Below are 19,246 nucleotides of genomic sequence, written 5' to 3' on the forward strand. Positions count from 1 at the left end.
CTGGGTAGATGGTTGGACTTGATTATCTCAAAGGTCTTTTCCAACCTAAATGGTTCTGTGATTTGCTAACGTGGGAGAAACAGTTACATTGGTTGCCATTGTAGCGACATGCAGAAATGCTGAATCCCATAATGGTGATCCTTATAAGGATTACATCCAGCTCAGTAATGGATTAAAGATTAGAAAATAGGGGAAATTCTACACTAATAAAATTGTACAGCGAGGTCTTGAACGGAGTATTTTCTGCTGACAGCAACGGAATTACACACATCAGAGAACTCTACTTTAGACACGTATCTGACCCTAGGTAGCTAGTGTGTTATTTTCTGTTGTTTTTCTTCCTGAAAATTCTTTGCCTACCCACATCTGTGATTCATACACTTCTATTGTGCCAGAATTTCTAGTGGTTCAGCATTTAGTTAATTAAAATTTGGTAGGAGGAAGAAATAGTAGCTGGCCACCAAGCCCACACTGAATTTGTTACCCATTCTCATTTGTTTTATGACTTCTATAATGAAAATTATCTGAGATCAAAACACCAACTTTGAAAAGGCTGAAGGAGATAATAGTGAGGTCTTCCATATGCCAGTGAGCAGTAGACAAACAAAGGTAATACGGTGGTTTTATTAGTTTGACTTTTTATCATACAGTTTTGAAAATGTCCTGTTGCTCAGATTAAGGCTCTGTGGAATAGAAGTTATAACACTAATTTTAAAAGGAAAATTTTTCATAACTTTATCAAAGGAATTTTGATGTGTGGCTTTGTTGTACCTTGCCCAAGTTCAAAACTGTCCCTTATGGAAGGTGACACTGCAAGGTGACTTATCATGGAGTTAGTGAAGGCGGACTGCTTTTTCAACTTGCCGTATAGCTGAAGAAAAACAGCAATTTGGTGTCTATCATGTGATGCACATGATAATGGTGCTGTAACTATGACACAAAAAAAATGGATTTGAAATACTAAAAGACAACAGAATTTAAAAAAAAATATTCTGGTTTTCTTGAAAGATGTAGGTCAGGTTGATATTTATGGAAACATCGTCTAAAAACATATTCCTCATCTTTGCTACGTTAGATGGCTTTTTGTAGATGCAGATGTGTTTCATAGTACAATTCCTGGAGATTATTGTTGCTAAATAGTGTCATTTATGATGCAGAAAATGTGTAGCTGTTAGTAAGTGGGGTTTTCCTTCCTTCCTCCCCCTCTTCCTTTTTTCTTTTTTTTTTTTCCATCTTCCTTTTTGTCCCCCCTTCATTTTCTCTTTTTTTCTTCCCCCCTCCCCTTACATTTTTAATTCCCCCCCCTTGACATTTTTGGGTTGGGTTGGTTTTTTGTCCTTCCTTTGTTCTTGGCTTACAGCCATTGGTTTGGGAGCTGGCTTCAGTACAGAAGCAGAGCAATTTGTTAAGGCACACTTGCTCACCAAGGCTCTTCTATAGTGTCAAACATTGTAAGGTTGATGTCATTTTACCTGAAGCTGTAAGTTCTTTAATTATATATTTCCACTTGTAGTGACATGAACAAAATACAGTTCTATTTATAGATTCTGCGCTCTTCAGACTAAAGAGAAGTGCTGTGGTAGGCGACGCACTAAGGGAAAAAAATGCCAAAATCCTATATTTATTCGTATTAGTGTTCTTGCTAGTCTGTAGTTTTCATTGACAGAAGAAAATCAAATATATATCTTTTAGTAAAGGATTGTCTGTCTCAGGTGGTATTTAATGAAAAGGGTTCATAAAACGTGAGTTCCTCTGTAAAACTTTCCTAGTGCGTGTCTTAAGATCACCGTCATGCACAGGTTATTTCTTGTGTTTCCTGATGTAACCTGTAGGTACTCTTAATAGCTAAAGGGGACTTCAGAGAATAGAATAATCCACCTGTTAGTCATACAGGATTTTGTACACCTTTACACTGGAATAAAATCAAAGTACAAGAAGGTAGACTGTCAAACATACTAGTATTTCTAGGGGTGGAAGGACAAAAAGCAGGCCACTCTTATTTGAGCTTTGCTTCTAGATTTGGTGAATTACACTTTTTTTTGTTGTTGTTGTTGTTCTACTCTTTACAAAATTGTCTTGGGAAAATATTTCCCTCTTGGTTTTTTTGGGGGGTTGTGTCGGGTTTTTTTGTTGAGGGGAGTAGGGGGTGGGGGTGGTTTTGGTTTCGTTAAAATTATGACCATAACAATTGGTTCAGGATTAGACTACAGCTTAGAAAGCAAGAGTGTGCACTAGATGTTTGGGGGGGGGTTCCCCTTTTATAATTATGGAAAAATATTGCTGACAGGGAAAGGTGTCTAATAGGATATCTGTCTATATCTTTGTTATGCTGAATGTGCATGTTTGCCTGTACAGGTATAAATGGACTTCTCAATAAGCTTTAGTTCTCTAATTGTTAAGTGAGGAGGATTTTAAAATGCATTGCACAAACACTGCAGTATTAAAATCCCTTGATTAAAATGTGTATTAGCAGCACATCTCTAAATGGTTGTAGATACGTTTTGTAGGTGTGTATATCCAGTGCTGTTAAGATACATTTTGTAGGTGTGTATTTCCAGTGCTGTCAGTAGAGATACACCTACCTGCTTAAATATAGTATTGGAATGGCAGTGTAGGCTGAGAGCTAGAATAATCTTTCTTTCAAAATACGGGCTGAGAAACAAGGTCTGTTTAAGTGAACCCTTAGTGCTGTCATACTTCAGGATGGCTGTCAGTTCCCTTTGGTTTACTTTCCCATATTCAAAGAACTTAAACTCTTGGCTATATAAATCTGCATGATGTATTTGATTCTGTCTGTCCAAATTTATTTGTTCTTAATATACTGAGAGCTAGAGTTTAGTAGAAATCAACAAAATGATCAAAACCAAACATGGAGAGCTAGAGTAGTGTTTCTACCGAAAGCTAACACTTTGTTGATATTGCAAGCTTGGAATAAATTTCAGAACTGGATTGTTAGCATTGAAGGGTAAAACCTGTTCAGGAGGGACAGGTATCCTAACTGGGAAAAGCTATCATAGTATGTGAAGAATGTTGTCTGTATTCTGAAAATGGTGGTAAAGGGCTAAGTACCCATCAGGGGTGTTTCAGGTAAAACTTCTGTCACTGCAAAAATTTGAAAAGTCTAGACAAGCATCTGTAGGAGATAGGCTAGTCACATATCATTTGGCTTGAGAGTAAGGCAAGGAGCCAGACAACCTCTTGCTGGTTTTTCAGTGCTTATGCTTTAAAAAAAACCTCAAAACACTACTTTTTTTTTTTTTTTTTCCCCTCTCACCAGCATAGCATACCATAGCGTAGTTCTAAGGAAACAAATTCAGCAATTGTGTAAGCTGACAGAGTATAAACCACAAGCGTGTCTGCTGGGAATGTAACCCTGAAATGACACAAACCTAGAAAATCTTAAAGATGATGGGAGTTTAGGTTTTTTGTTATAAAAATAGGGTATTTAGGATTGTAGTACTTAAATACTTTCATGTGTAAATTCAGATGGGGGCTGTTAGAAAGTTTTTTTCATGGAATAAGGGAACTTTTCTCCTCGACTTCTGAGTACGTTAATTAGACAGCAAACTTTAACTCATTTAAAAGTTTATTTTTACAAGGTTGGCCTGATAGATACTTTAACCTACTAGTTTTGCACTGTGAAATGCTAACATAGACTTAACTTACGGTTAACACTGAATGTTTCATATCTATTAGAAATTTCATTTAGAAATGAAAGCAGGTTTAAGCATGGGTACATAAGCAAAATGGTTATTATTCTTCCCATTTATGGTTGCTGTATTTGTGGGAAATAAATAACATTCCAGTCTTGAATAATATGTTTCTTTCTTTGGGGTAGTTTGTGGGTGTTACATGGTTCAGAATACTCTTTAGGCAGATCTAGGTATCTTATCTACATTAAGCTTTACCCAAAGTTTTTCTGTTACTGGTCTAGGAACAAACAGGTCAAATGAGAAGCTTTCATCCTTTTCTCATGGTAACAGGTACTCCTTTTCAAGGTTACTTGCCTCTTATTTCAAAAACAGAAATTCTAAGTTAATTCATATTATTGCCTTAAAAATATCCTGAAGGCTAACAAGAGGCTACGCTAATACACAGGTCTTCTAATTATGGCTCTTTAGAAACTGATCAGTCTTGCAAGCATTTAGTCTGGTCAGAGTTTCTGATGGCAGAGGTTTTTTACAAATTTATACCTGTTATGTCTGGGAAACAGCTGAAGTAGCTTGTAGTTACCACCCAGCTAGAGACTTAAACAGCATGATTTTTACTAATGCGTACTGAGCTTCAATACTTGCATATTACTTCTGTGAAACACAGGGTTAGGATAAAGGAGGTAAGTTTCACTAGTATTTGAGATTGCTAAATGTCTATTGAGTTTGTTTTAGAAAGATTTTAACAAAAAATACAATATAGAAAAGCCAAAAAAATACTTTTCCTTCAAAAATTGAATGTTGTTGGACATTGTGTTGGTGGCACAAGTTCTTCATCTCCGTGTATTTCTAAGAAGTTTCTTCTCTAAGCTGATCACTGCAGTTTTGTAAACCTGCCCTTTTATGCATCTTCTATACATGGTTGTCATCTAGCTATGAAATAATCTTCAGTCTTCTGCTGGTCTGTTCCTTTATTGTTTTGTATCTCTCTGTTTTTGCATAGTAGCCTTCGTCAGACTATTTCCATTATATAGTGTGAATTCCTGTCCTTCTGTCATTGGCCAATATCCTAATCTGATGTTGGGGCCAGTCCAGATGTCTTAAACATTTTGTTTAGTTTGAGAGATGTCTGCTGTTAAACACCCCTGGCACACCTCATAAAACTGTTTAAAGCCCACTTCACTGTCGGAGCTTGGCCAACATTGAAGTCTTCCTGTAATCTATTTGGTCGTCTGTCTCAGTAAGACATAGCATGTGGCATTTGGTAGTTCACTTGCAGTAAACCTTTACTCTTTGTACAGTCGTTTGTCATTCTGTGTCTTCCCTGCTTATCTTTTTCAGTGCAGGACAACATGATTCCATACAGGAAGGCATTTTTTATGAAATCTTTCTGCTAAACTGCCGCGTCAGAGCAATTTTTACAGTCATGAGTAAGAAAAGGATTCATGCAGTCTTAGGAAATAACTCACCGTATTTACTGCTGCTCCTCTCTATTGCTCCCTGCTTTAAGTGTTGTATGAACTGGTCCAGATGGCTACATAACTACAGGCACTATGACAGTTCTACTTCCCATAATTCCTCTCTCAGCTTCTCTTGTTTATGTACAGGCTGCAAACACACCTACTGTTGTTCTCACATAGATACGCCCTTTCTACTTGAATTGTATCTTCATAACACCCTCTGCTACAGAACTTTTCATCTGGATGCATTCTTAATTTCTCAGTCCTCAGACATCTCATTTATGGATGAAGGCAAGAGACCACAAACTACTACTGCTCTTTGGACATTGTATTTGGTTTCATTACATACAAACAAAAGTTATTCTTTTCCCAGCATTTCTGAACCCTGGTACAAATGGTTGATGTGCTTTTACCAAGGAAGGGCCTGGACCATTTAATTTTTGATGCGCTAACTGCTGCTTGTGGGCATTCAGGCTCAAGAGTAGTTTAAATTGTTGCTTTTCCTTTCCAACAGCAAGATAACTGCTGCATGTATGCTGAAAACAGCAATGTCATCCAGATGTAGTAAACTATATTGGCTGTGGGGAACTGTCTAGAGAAATCTTTTATTCCAAGATACTGAAAGAATTGTAGAGTAATGTGTCAGACAAGGTCACCTGTCACTGCAGCATTGAAATTTTTGATCCTTATTACAGCCATGCAACTTGAAATCTGTCTGAAGACAGTGCTATTGTTTGTTCCTTTGCTTCTGCATCCAATTGTTTTTTTCTAGCCAAGTGCAGCTTCTGTACATCTGCTGTATTACATAAAAAGTATGATGGCTCCTGGATTAACAGCACCTGTCCTCCCAGCAGCTCTTGAAAGATGCACACTTTGCATCCGTGTAGAAAGAACAAAGGATTCTGTTGTATTAGCTGAAGGATTTTAAAATTAATGACTAACATTTGTGGCCTTTGAAATTTTGCCCAAGATGCACTGAAAGGGATAGTGATGTGTGTAAATAAGAGTAAATTAATATCCACAAAACAATGAAATAACACAACTATCCTATAATGGATGAAATAAATTACATAGAATAATTTTGCATTGACCTTTCCATTTATAGCAACCTTCTAGCAGCAACAGATAGAGATGTTGGACAGAAGAAGTGTCACTTCTCTTCCTAGATTTGTCCTTGTAAATATCTAGGCTTATTAATGTCTTACTGTATGTCATCAGAAAATAAAAGGTATATGACCTTTCACCTCTGTTTATTCTGAGAGCAGGAATCATGAGATCAAACTGAAGGACCTATTCAGCTTCCCAGCTTTTATAGCACAGAGGTTTTCTGGTCTATTTATGTGGCTGTGTGATGAAAGCTGATGTTGCCTGGCAGGGCATTTGTGATGGAGGGGTCAAACCAAGCACATAATTCTGAGCTTTTTCCAAAATGCGGAAGCAGTTTATTTTGGCCAAATTTCTTAACTGGTGTCCTGTTACCCAAGGAAGGGGCTCTGGAACTGATTAACTGCACACAAAGACTTGGTCTGTGTACATTTTCATCAAGAAAAAAAGTTTGTGTTATATTTTCCTCCATTACTTGCTTTCGCTTGTTGTGAACAACATATGCATGTCCGGTTTTGCTGTAAAAATAAAAAATTCTATGTGCTTTTGTCACAGGTGTATTGCATTTAAACTGGTGTTCTTTTTTTAACATCTGTTTCAAGTGCAATCTACTTCTCTCCTGTATCTATAATAACAAACACTGAACATATGTAATTTAAAAAGCAGCTCTGTCAGGCTGAGCCATCCTTTCTGTTGAGGCTGTTGACAGAAGGAGGCAGGAGGTCTGTTGGGAGTGATAATTTGCCATAAACAAAGCAAAATGAATAATGTGTTAGAGCAACCAGGAAATTTAGTTAACAGAAGGAGCAAAGCATTTCAATAGGCTTAATGTTAGGATGGGGCCATGCAAGATCACATGGTAGATAACTTTTTGTTTACTTCTCCACCACTGCCTTTTCAATTCCTCTATTATTTGCATGTTCAGAAATCTCAGGAAATGTCGTTTGATGCCAAGTAAATGGATTAACTAGCTAGTGCCATAGAATTGTTTCCTGTAGGGCTTGGGTGCTGCTTGACTGAAATACTTGAGCTCAGTTGAGCCAGAACTCCTAAAACCAGTGTTTTAAAATAAAACTTGTGATTTTTAATTCTGGGTACTTGGGTGCCAACTTTGGCTGTTTGAAATGCAGGTGCTCTGCACTTTTTGAAAACCAGACTGCTTGAAGATACACTAAATTTTGAAATGAGAACTTATTTTTATAGTGTTATGTTTAAGGTTAGGCTTGCATTTTTTCCATGCAAGCTTCACAGTTAATGATACCATGTTACGTCAGCACATTTTCGTTACAGGTTTTCCAGCAAAATAATTTGTATGAGTAAAAGCAAAGGGCACATGTTTTTTAAACTACAAATACCTCAGAGTTGGGACCTTGGAGAGCACAGAGATGTTGCATGTACATCTCCATGGCTAAGCAGGCCATCCCTGTCCTTTCTAAGTGTTTCTGTTCACTTTTTTGCTGATGCCTTGAGATTTATACAGAGCCTGCTCTTGTCGAAAGGGTGTTCTTCTAAATTGTTTGCATACATGAAGTAGTCTGGCATCCTGGTGAGATATCTCTGTTTGTTTGTTCATAGTCCTGCTCAAGAACCTAGGCACTGACTTGATATATTTACACTTCTGACATACCAACAGTATGTTCTTAACGATGTGTAAGCTTTAATGTTTTCTGGCTGATAACAGTTAACTTAGGAGCAGGAAGAGTACAAACGGGACAAGGCTGTGTAAATGCAAAGCCTTGATGCAATAACAAAAGATGGACTTTTGATTGGAGACTGGCTCATTTGTCATATATTTGAAAGGGCATGGGAAAAAATCTGAATTGAAGTAGTATAGCAGACTCTTACTTATTAGCCAAAAGGAGGAGAAAAGATCTTATTCAGCAAGGCTGCAAAAGATTGCATTGCATTTTAGTTACTGACAGGAAATGATTTTTCTCAAGACGGGCTTGAAGGTTGCTCAAGTGTGAAGCCTGTTCATGCAGTGTGGATAACAAATATTCTTTAAATATTTACACCAGTTTACTGTAATTCTAAATTCTAGTTTTCTGAAACTAATTTTTTTTCAAAAAAAAAGAATGCAAGTAAATTCTTTTACTACTGATAGTCTTGTCTCGCTGTGGGTGATAAATGTTGACCATTGACATATATGTGTCTGTGTGTGTACCTTTTTTTTTTTTCATGTTATTACTATTTGTGGAAACTGCAATCTCCTTGTTACATTTTTATTCCTTGTTACTTAGAAGCAGATCAGATAATCAGCACACTGTAAATGGGTATTAGATTTTTGATGGCCTCCCTCCCAAACCATTTAAAATTCCCTCTTGTTCCATGGAATTTCATTTTCAGCCGTGGCCACTGTCCTCCTGAAATGCTGCTTAGAAGAAATGAGAAACCAAACAGCCAAGAATCACAGAACAACAGACTCTTAAATATTTTACTTACACACGGATATGTGAGAACTGGTTATTGTTTTTAGGGAGACCCATTGCCATTGCTGCATTTTCCACTTCTCTAAATGGATTTCTTTTGGCATTACAGAGCTTGTTTCTAGGAATAATATTTTTATAGTCTCAGTGCTTAACTCTGTCAATCTTGATTTCTGCTTTCAGCTTTTTCGTAACTTTCTACTGCGCATAGCATTCCTATTCCATCCCCCATTTTTCTGTTTTCAATTTTCGATATTTGTAGGCTTTTCTGCCCTCTCACAATAAAATGTTTCTCATGCTATTAATTATTGGGTTTCAGCTATTTATTTTTTTTCTGGCTAAATTCTGCTTTCTACCTATTACAAAAGTGCTGCAAACATTTCCTTAGCTAAGAATCTCAGACAGGGGTATAACTCACAGTTACAGCCGTCTCTTTACTGGCGGGAGGGGGGAACCAAAACCCAAAAAACACCCAACGTAAATGTCCTACAGGCTTGAACTGAAATTCTCAAATTCCAAATAAAATGAGTCTTGGGAAATGTATAGCAAGCGTGGCTTTACTGACTATGCTTCGGAGTGTATTCTGAGCTCTAGGAATAATAACCAGTGAAAGGCATCTGCTGTCTTTACCTGAATTTAGAAATTCTGTAAAATTCTCTGCATGGATTTTCCTAAGGAATGATACTAAACTGACAACCTTCCATTACAGTATATTCAAAATGAAAAATCTAATGTTTTCATCACAGAATGAAAAACTGTTAATTACTGTTGAGTCACCACATTGTTCATTTTTCTCTGAAAAGTATATCCCAAGTAGCTAGGGAGCCTGGTATGGTTAAGGAAAATTTTACTTTCGCATCCACAAAAAAGTTTTAGAGCTACAATTAAAATTAGGTAAAATACAGCTTTAGTCCCAGATTTTTTAATTTCATAAGCAAGATAGCACGTGAGCATGTTGCCTTCAAGGAATTAAAAGTATATACTGCAGGTTGTATTCTGCCTAAATACAGGCAGCTTTTTGAGTGGAAGATTAATAGATCACATAATTAATTCCGATTTTAAACAAAGTAAATAATACTGTCCAACTGAAATACTCTGCCCCAAGAGCCAGTTTCAGCTTCTTTCACTCACCACCCTGGTAATGATTGAGGTTTCTGGAGTAAACTCCCTGATTGATGGCAATGCATAAATTCTGTTTGAGATCTACAGATGAAGCCTGGCTAGAGTGCCTCTGTTTCCTTCATAGAAGCTGATGCTTCAACATTCTAAATTGTGAGTGCTGAAATGAATCCTCCAAGATGCTTGGGACAGACACAAGAAGTGATAATATGCCTGTTGTTTGATGAACTACACTAAATTTGTCATAAAATGCAAGTTAGGATAACTTTTTCTCTTCATGAAACTGCAGACAGGAGGTGCAAAACTAACCAGTTCTTTATAGTGAGAGAAAAGTAAATGGTTTTTACATTACATCTTGTTAGAGTATAGATACATGTGGGATGCTTAGCGTTGTAAAAATTATATATGTAATAAGTTTACTCTTTTTTAACATATGTTTTTCATTATGCTTTGGTAATTTTTATTTGATCACAGCTTATTTTAGGATGCTTCCCATTTGATGGGTGTCTGCTTTGCTTCCAAGTTGAGTAATATTTTATCACGTATGACATTTGACTCCTTCAGCCAGAATGTTTCACTGCGAATGCCTGGTCGAGTTTTGGACTGTTTTTTGCGGTTTGGTTTCATCTGTCTGTCTGTCCCATCCTTCCCTGCGCCACAAAAAAAAAAAAAACCAGAAAAAAGCTCTAAAACAAATACATTGTGTTTGCCATCAAGCACAAATTAGTGTTGAGAACTCCTGTTTTCCCAAGTAGATAACATGTAGCTTTGTTAAAATGGCAAGCCACGCAAAGTTTGACAACTGAAAGCTTTCAGTCTGCTTTATAGTAACATTCAGATGATCCAAAAATCCTGATGTCCCTACACTGCATGAAATGTACTTTTGATGTACTGCATCTCTTACATTTAAGAGTGAATAGCCTGATCTGCAAAGACATTTAATGAAGATGCCTTAAAATGACTAGGTTTTGATTATATTCCTGTCTTTGCAGGTTAAAATTCTGTTGCACTTCTCTTAAACAGATTTCCCTATGTAACTAGGGATAAAATTAATAATGAAAATGTCTTTGCTAGCATTTCATAAAAAAAAATCTAAGTGTTTTTTTTCAAATGGGAAAACGTTTTTGAGAACTGCATACTCTTTTAGGGCAGGGGGGAGGACAGAGTTATGGATGGGTGGATGTATATTTAGCAATGTAATAGCTAGATTAATTGGCTTTACTGATTTTTCATGCTTGCGTTTCTTGTTTTTTCTTTAAACCCCTGATCAGAGATTGATATTGAGCGTTGTGTTCGTGAGTCAATCAACTTGTTTCGCTGGACACCAAAAAGTGCTACATACAGGCAATATGCCCAGCCTCCACAGCAAGCCAGTGAGAGCAACAGCACAAGAAGTTCCATGTCCTGCTTTTCAGCAGACTATCAGGAGACACCTCGAAGTGACCTAGTAAGTGACCTGAGAATTGGGGGGGGGGGGGGGGGGGGGGCGGAATTGTTCAGATTGTGTGCTTCTCCTGCCTTAGGTGGTTTTTTCTCTTTAAAATTTAATCAAGAAGAAAATACCCACCAAACCTCGGTTACTGGCATTTATGTTGTCACTTCCAAGTGCAGGGGTTTGACACATTCATCTGATGATCACGTTTGCTTGTTGGCTAGTGCACAGCATTAGAGCCTATGCCATGTTATTAATTTTGATGAACGATCCAATGCAATGAATGGAAATTAACTGAAAGGTTGTTCAGTTTTGTGGTTTTTTTAACTTGGCTGCTTTGAACCTCCGCTGCTTTGATGTACATGCCAATAAAATTATTTCTTCTTGTGCCCTGTTTCTGCCTCTCCCAACTCCTGCTCCTTTGGTTCTGTGGTGTTTGTTACCACAACAGACCAATGTCCAAAACTCACCTGCAGAACTACAAACAGGGTTTATCTTAGGAGAAAAATAATAAAAAGAATAGTTTGCCAGCGAGAAATAGGTAACTGGAAAGTGATGCAGATAGCTCTGGCAGCTTTTTCCATCTTGGCATGTTAGGTTAAATGTATGGCTCAAATTATTTTGAGAGGTAGTATGTGAATTATGCTAGTGTTTGTCTTGGCAAAGAATTACTAGTGGCTAAGAGTATATATGCATTAAATACTTGGTTTAGCAAAAATGTTTTTCGCTTCTCTCTCCAGTAAAATCTGATGGTTGTTTCTCTTGTCAAATACACTACCTGATAAATGGCAATTTGAAAATATTCCTTCCTTCCTCTCAGCAGTGTAAATCTAGTCAGTCTCTTAAAAAGTAAACAGTTTTATTTGGGTTTTTTTTTCCTTCCATTTTTTCCTACAATCAGAATTCATTCATGTGAGTATGTCAGAATAACAGGGGAAGTATATATAGACCTGCCATATCTATTTGGTCAATTGCATTAGGTTTTAGTCTTCCCATCTGTTTTTCCTAACTACTAAGAAACTAAAAACTGTATTGTCACTTGAGCATATCTTACTTTTTAAGTACTCCTTAAACCAGAGTCTGATATTCAGTTATTTCTGGTTTGTTTTTTTTTTTACTTTAGCTTTGATATTTTTTTTTCTATTGTTGTATTTTCTGGAAGCCTTAAGCCCAAATTCAGGACTCAAAGTGTTAGACATACAAATGCAGAATAAAAGGAAACTCCAAAGAGCTTACAGGATTTAAGAAATGATAGGTGGATATAGAAAGGCAATTGGGAAGAAAAATGAAATAACAGAAGAATACTGGTTGTTGTCATACAGGAAGTATAGCCAATACAATTGCTGCTGAGCAACATGTTCTAGAAAGATGTGGAGAGACTTTCTGAATGAGCTAAAGGCTGCACATTCATAGAGTAATTGAGACAAGACCTTAGGAAGTCATCTGCAGAAGACAGGCTGAACACTGAATTCAGATGGGGTTGCCCAGGGCTTTGTTCCATCAGGTCATGAAAACTTCCAAGGAAAGAGATTATGCAGTCTCTCTTGGCAGCCTGATCTGATGTCTGACAGTGCTCACAGTGAAAATGTTTTTGTGTATGTGCTAGCTTTTCTTAATGTTACAATAAAGAGTTAAAAGACAAGTCTTCTCAGTTCTGAGGTTGTGCTTGTGCCTTTCTGTGTCCAAGCAAGAGTGAAGGGACTTGGAAGTAGCAAGGAGGGAGACAGGATAAAGCAGTGATGTCTACTGAACTGTAAACAGAACAAAGATTTGTATGTGTAGCAGAGATAAAAATCCATTATTTTGGGTCAAGCAAAGTTTCTTTCAGTATTCTTCTATTTCCTAGAAATTTTGGGGCTGTTTTTTACCAAAAGTAATTTTATTTACATACCAGAAGTTGTGTTTGTTTATGGTGCCAGCAACTAGGCTCACCCATCCCATAATTTCTAAGGAATTAAGCTAATGTTTTTGCTATGTTGTAGAGAAAGGGGAGAAAAAAACCCACACACAAAAAAACCCCCACGTAACTTCTGTTGCCTTCTCTTTCATTTTTACTTCTTTCTACTTAACAGCAAAGGACTCTTCATTTACTGCAGTGTATCTGATGGTTTCATTTCTTTTGAAGCTGAAGTGTATTGCACTTTTTGGGTACTGCTGTAGTGGTGTTTTTTAGCTCATCATATGGAGCAGCACTATGTGATATCAGAAATATGTGAACACATTCAGACTTTTTCTGTAGCAGAGTAATCTCACGGACGCCTGAATGACAAGGAAGCAGATTCATCTATCAAGTTATAGTCTACAAATACGGTTGCTTTCATGTGCTGTATTTTTGTGTGTTGGATTTTGAGACAGACACGTACAAGCAATGTATGTTATGGTTCTGTCAGGACCCATAGTTCAGACTTTGAAAACTCTGCATAATGTGAGCCACCGATAAGTTACTCCTCATTTGTGACCAGTTCTGCACTTCTGGATATTTGACTTTATAAGATGACGTTTCTCAGGGGTTTGAGCAATGTTGCTAAAACAAATTTGAAAGTATTTGTGAAATACACTATTTACACCCAAAGGTATCTGGTTTTTTGGGTTTGGGTTTGTTTTTTTTAACCTTAATCCTGAGCTATCGATCTGTTTCTTCAGACATGTCCTCTACTGGTGGTCCCTCGGGGGGGAACTTTTTTTATACTTGAAAGCTGTAGAATCTGAGTTCAATCTTTAGTACACATAGTAACCTTTAATGGATTTCCTAAAACACCATTGTGTCCTTGCTGGTCAGTCTAGCTCTTAAAAAAATTACTTTGCTGTTTCCCCACCTGTTTAGTTGGCCATTATTTGGACAAGCTCTTTGCACTATACTTGTGTCTCCAGTTTTATATTTGTGAGTCACCTCTGTATTTGAGGGTGGCTAGGGTAGGAAACAATTCCTTTGTAACCAAAGCTGTAGGTTTGCTTCTGAAGGGAATTTAGGACTTTCTGAAACATTGTTTAGTGTATTTAAATCTAAACACCAGCTGTCTCCTATATTTGTATTTTCCTTCTAAACTGTTTCAGTTTAAGTGCTTTTTATTGGATACTCAATATTTGTGTGTATCTTCATGTTATAGTGCTTTGGTTAATAATAACATGAGAAGTATTTGCCCCTGGGTGAGCAGCTTTCTCCCTAAATCAACAGCCAGTAAACCAGAACTGTTTTGACTCTTTTTATCACTAGCATTGCTTAGTATTCATTTTAGTGGCATCTATTGGTAACTTCATAAGTAGGCTTGGATGCTGTCTTCCCTCCTGAACTTGTGTGTTGCTTAATCTTTTACTCTTTCAACCAGTAGAGCATATTTCTACTGAGATAAAATCTCAAGGAGGAAATAGTCTCAGAGAGAATGAATATACATCTTAAGTGGTTTTGCATGTTTATTTTGAGAAAGATAAAATGTCAAAAATAAGAACAGAAAACCCTCTTTAAATTCACTACTGAATTTTAATAGTAGTCTACTCAAATTTGTGTCTGTAATTTTTTCTTGACCAGTACATGGATGATTTTTTTTTTCTTACTCTTTCTGAAACTTACCTTTATCTCCTGGAAACTCCAAAAGTGTTATTCTTGAATGTCAGGGAATCACAGAGACAAGTAACACTTGTCATGTAACGATTTTCTGCTATGTCTGTATCTCTGTTATTATAGACATGGTAGATATACTCTTTCTCTTTCTAAATAAAAACAAGAGAATGATGCAGTTTCTTTATCAATGTCTGCTCAGGTATGGCAGGTGGACTCCCAGAAATCCCGAGGCTGATACAATTATGCCTTCATCTTGGTCTTCTACTGCCAATTCTCTTTTCAAGGGTGGGAGTTCGTGATGAATGTTGGGGAATGAAAGCATTCAACGGGAGAAAAGTCTACCTTACAATTATTGATCCTTGAGCCAATTTAAATGCCACCAATCCAGTTCATCATTTTGGTTTTGATGAATACCTAAGTGGGAAGGTGACTTTAATGGCTTGATGAAACAAGGCAAACATGAAGAACATTTCTTTTTACCAAAAATGATATGAGCAAATTTTCCTGATGCTAACTTTTCTTTGCAGATAATCAAGGATAGCTTGCATGACAGACTTCTTACAGGTGGGAATTCGGCCCCATGTGCAATAAATATGCCAGTACTCAGTTGCTTCTCATTTGCTGTGTGCACCTAGGATATATTTGTCCATATGTATTGACTGGGTCTATATTAAGCCCTTAAATAATTGGTGTGTGAAGTCTATCTGTTCTTCTAAAAGAAGCACGATGAGTAGTGTATACCAAGATTTCTGTTTCATTGTACAAGCTAGGAGATGTCCAAGTGCAGTGGTGCAGTGTCCATGCAGTTCATAATGGCTGGTATATATATGCTGCCTCAAGGGTCTTATGACTGCCTCAACAGAAAGATATTCCTCAGATGTCTTTAGTTCATGTTGTTTAAAGCATTAACTGACCAAGATCTAAGTTATGTTTCTAATTTATTTTGCACATGCCTCTGATGCTTCTGTTTTCTGATTGTAGCTGCCAGCAAGCTGCCAGCAGCTTGAGTGAGAAATCGGGTTTATTTGTAATTTTTGAGATGGGTTGGTTAAAATAAACCTTTTATGTCATTCTCCTATGAGTGAATAAACAAATCACTATTTAATTAGACATGTCATAAGCTCACCAAGTTCTAGCAAATATTTTTAGGAATTGTTGCAAGCTTTAAAACTTTCTCTGTATATTTTTTAGCTTTTTTAAGTTTTTACAATACTCATAAGCCAGGCAGCCAGCAATCAGGAAGTGGGGAGTGTAAGGAAACTTCTTCTTCCAGTGCTTTGGTTCTGCAGGCTAAATTAGCTGAAGGAAGCCTTTTTTAGTACTTTCTTTACTCTGCTTGGTTTTGAAAATGTGAATGTATCTTCTTATGTTTTAGGACTTTTTCTGATAGAAGATTAAGTATTAAATAAATTACCAGAGTGGATAAAACAAGAAATATATGGCTTAGGAAATAACTGATCCTGAATATTAATTTAAGAGTCTTTAATGAATGTTGTGATTTTTTTTAAGTTGTAATATAAATACCAGTTATTTTAATTGAATGTAAACTCATTGGAACAAATGTGCTGTGTTGTTTCTTAGTTGAGGCAGAATTAGAGTATGTTTATAATAATGTAAATATTATTTACATGGTGCTTTAATAGTTTGTTAGATACTCACTTAGATCATATTTTGTAAACATACCTTGTAGACACTTTGTTTCTGAGTCAGTCTGGGGTGTATTTAAGTGGGGCAGTTGGAGCAGCCACAGCACTCTGCTGCCTTAGGCTCAGGTTCTGGATTCACTGATTGTCCACCTAGTCTTTCCTCACAAGTCTTTGCAATTATACTCACTTTGAAGTTGAAAGTGGGGTGTATTTGACCTTTTTGACCTCCTACAATTGGGATTCCATGACTGATTAACGAATGTGCTGGGTGGGTGAGGTGAGGATAATTACACCTGTCAAATTAATTTTTAAAAAATTTAGCCAGTTCTCTTTCTCTGCACCTTGTGGGAATGTTGTGGTTTCAGTTTTGGGTTTTGGTTTTTTTCCTGATTTGGAAATTGTTTTAAAATCAGATTCTGAGTTTAAAATCAGATTGTGAAATTGATCAATTAAATATTGGGAGTTTCACTTGTCTTTTTTTTTTTTTAAGTTTTACTTTAAAAAATCATAAACAGTAGGCACTATATAGCAGAGTAAGAAATATAGCAGCTATCATTGCCACCCTTTAATGTGTGGAATTTATTGACAAATGAGCTGTTTACAAGATAAAGAGAGGTTTGGACCCATAGTAAAGTAATAAACACAACAGAAGAGTGCATTCAAGTTTGCTACAGCTGTTAAATAGTTTGGATTTCAGCCAACTCTGTTTTTCCTTTCTGCACCCAATCTTAGCCCCTGTGGAGGGTATCCTGTGTGATGACACTGTTTGAAATGCATATGGTAGTAGTGGTAATGTGGTCTGAGGTCAGTCCTTGCCAAAGTAAACTATTGGAAGATTCAAATGAAAAATGGAGGAAAACCAGAATTTCTGAGTTCTCTCTGGCCAGTGTTGTATGTGCCCAGCTGTACTCAACACTCAGCTGGCAATCTGATCCTGAGCTCTGCAAAAGTAGCACGGTGGCTTTTACCTGTGCTTTTTCTGTCTGCATTGAGTGATGCCAGTTTTTCTCACTGATTATTGATGGTGATCTCTGTGATATGTGAGGTGGTATCATTCCATTCTTGAAAGCTTGATGTTGTGCAACTGTTTCTTTCCATAAGTACAGCTGGAGCAAAGCCTTACGTTATAACTAAGTTTTAGCAAGCAGAAATTTGCTCTGTCTCACTAAAGAGTAGTAGCAGTAAGCTATTTTTCAAACACTTTTTTTTTGTTGTTGTTTTTGTTTATGCACATACAGTGCATGGAGAATGTTAGGATGTAGTCATACACCTTAGTGTTTTTTATTTATTGGATATTTATATTTTTGTAGACTGCCTACAATGGTGTTTGAAGATGTTTGGAGGATATTTATGAATGATAAATATATATATAAATACCTTAGGTAATTATTTATTGGATTCCTGACAATATGATGTAAAGTTAATGTTTTGTGAGGGATGCTTTAGAATTTTCTCCTGAGAAATACATCAAGAGATCAGCTCATGAGCTGCTGAGGAGAGAACAATTTCAGGCTGTTGTGGTCCTGAATTGCAAGCTGGCTGTCTGGCTGAAGACACAGTTATTTTGCTTGTTCCCACATCTTATAGCACTGACTCCGGACTTCTTTGAGAGGGAGAACTATAGTGGAAATAAGTTTTTGGCAACCATTATAAATACTTGGTATGTTTTCATGGGTGATAGTTTTATTTCATACTTAAATAATCCATATTTTATCCAAAAAAAAAAAAATAGTGGCCTACATCTAAAAAGAAAGGAAAATTAAAAAGCAGTGCAGTGTGTATGTGAAAAAAGAGAAAAGTAACACTCAGAATAACCCAATGAGTGTGCTAAAATTAGGTTTAGGATCAGCATGGATCTAAGAAGATTAATGTTTTATTCAGCATTAAGTACAATTAGATACTGCAGAGACAAGTGGTCCGCTTGGTATTACATTTTTGATGTGTATTCTTGTAGCATTACAAGGCAGTGGAGTTTGGGAGAAATTTTTGAAGTCAGGTTTTGGAGAAGAAGTAAACTCAAGAATCTTAGTAGTTTATTTCACAGACAAATATGCTAAGGTGCACAGACATAGCTACCTCCTGCCACTCACAGCAACTCTTAATTCCAGCATGCACTATCCCGTGTGTGTGCCATATATTCCTGCTGTGGAAGTTATGTCCTGGAGCACAGTGCTGTGGAACAGTGCTATTGAGAAGACATAAGAAAAATGAAATTTCACCATATGGGGTGGGGATGTATTATGTTGGAGACACTTATTTCTATTAAAGGCCTAAGGTGTTTTTTTTCTCTACTCTGTAGTCCTCTGTCCTACCCTATTCTTTTCCTCTAAATAGGTCTCTATAGGAGCCCACCTTAGGCTAACCTCGAATCCAGGATTCCATTGCATCCCTTAATGCACCTCAGGCCAGGCTAAGTGCTGTGCATTTTCTCAGTTGGGTCAAGATGCAGTGTCACTATGATCTAACTTTATTGTGAAGTGCAGTGAGATGATGAAAAATACTTTCCTGAATACAGCTCTTTTGCCTGGTGCTGTTGCTGCGTTCTTGCAGTTGACGGGCTAGTACAAATTGGCTGGTGGCCTATGTGATCGTGTCATCATCTTCATCTGCTCGTAAAAAGGTTATGGCTATGTAAATGTATTTTCTCATCTGCCGTTGTTGCCAGTGGAAAATCTGATTTTCAAATATGTGTGACAGCATAACTAGAAAAAAGAGTACGCATTGATTGTGAAGGTGAATCTGCAGCAAGTGGTAGTCACGGAGCCACATGAATGAACACATTTTAAGTAGATGGGCATAATGTTTCTGTTGATGCTAAAATGATGACTTACATGTATCTCACCAAAACTT

General features: G+C 36.9%; 1 protein-coding gene across 2 annotated transcripts in view; it reads left to right on the top strand.

Annotated features, from left to right (window-relative positions):
* TBCK (TBC1 domain containing kinase) overlaps positions 1 to 19,246 on the top strand; it is a 117,978-nt gene that overhangs the window by 72,918 nt on the left and 25,814 nt on the right. For both annotated transcript variants that reach the window (XM_055698444.1, XM_055698452.1), the window contains exon 23: positions 11,031 to 11,206. In XM_055698444.1, coding sequence (XP_055554419.1) covers positions 11,031 to 11,206 — 176 coding nt within the window. The remainder of the gene's footprint in view (positions 1 to 11,030; positions 11,207 to 19,246) is intronic.

Source organism: Falco cherrug, chromosome 1 (assembly GCF_023634085.1).
Source record: "Falco cherrug isolate bFalChe1 chromosome 1, bFalChe1.pri, whole genome shotgun sequence".
Classification (NCBI taxonomy): Eukaryota; Metazoa; Chordata; class Aves; order Falconiformes; family Falconidae; genus Falco; species Falco cherrug.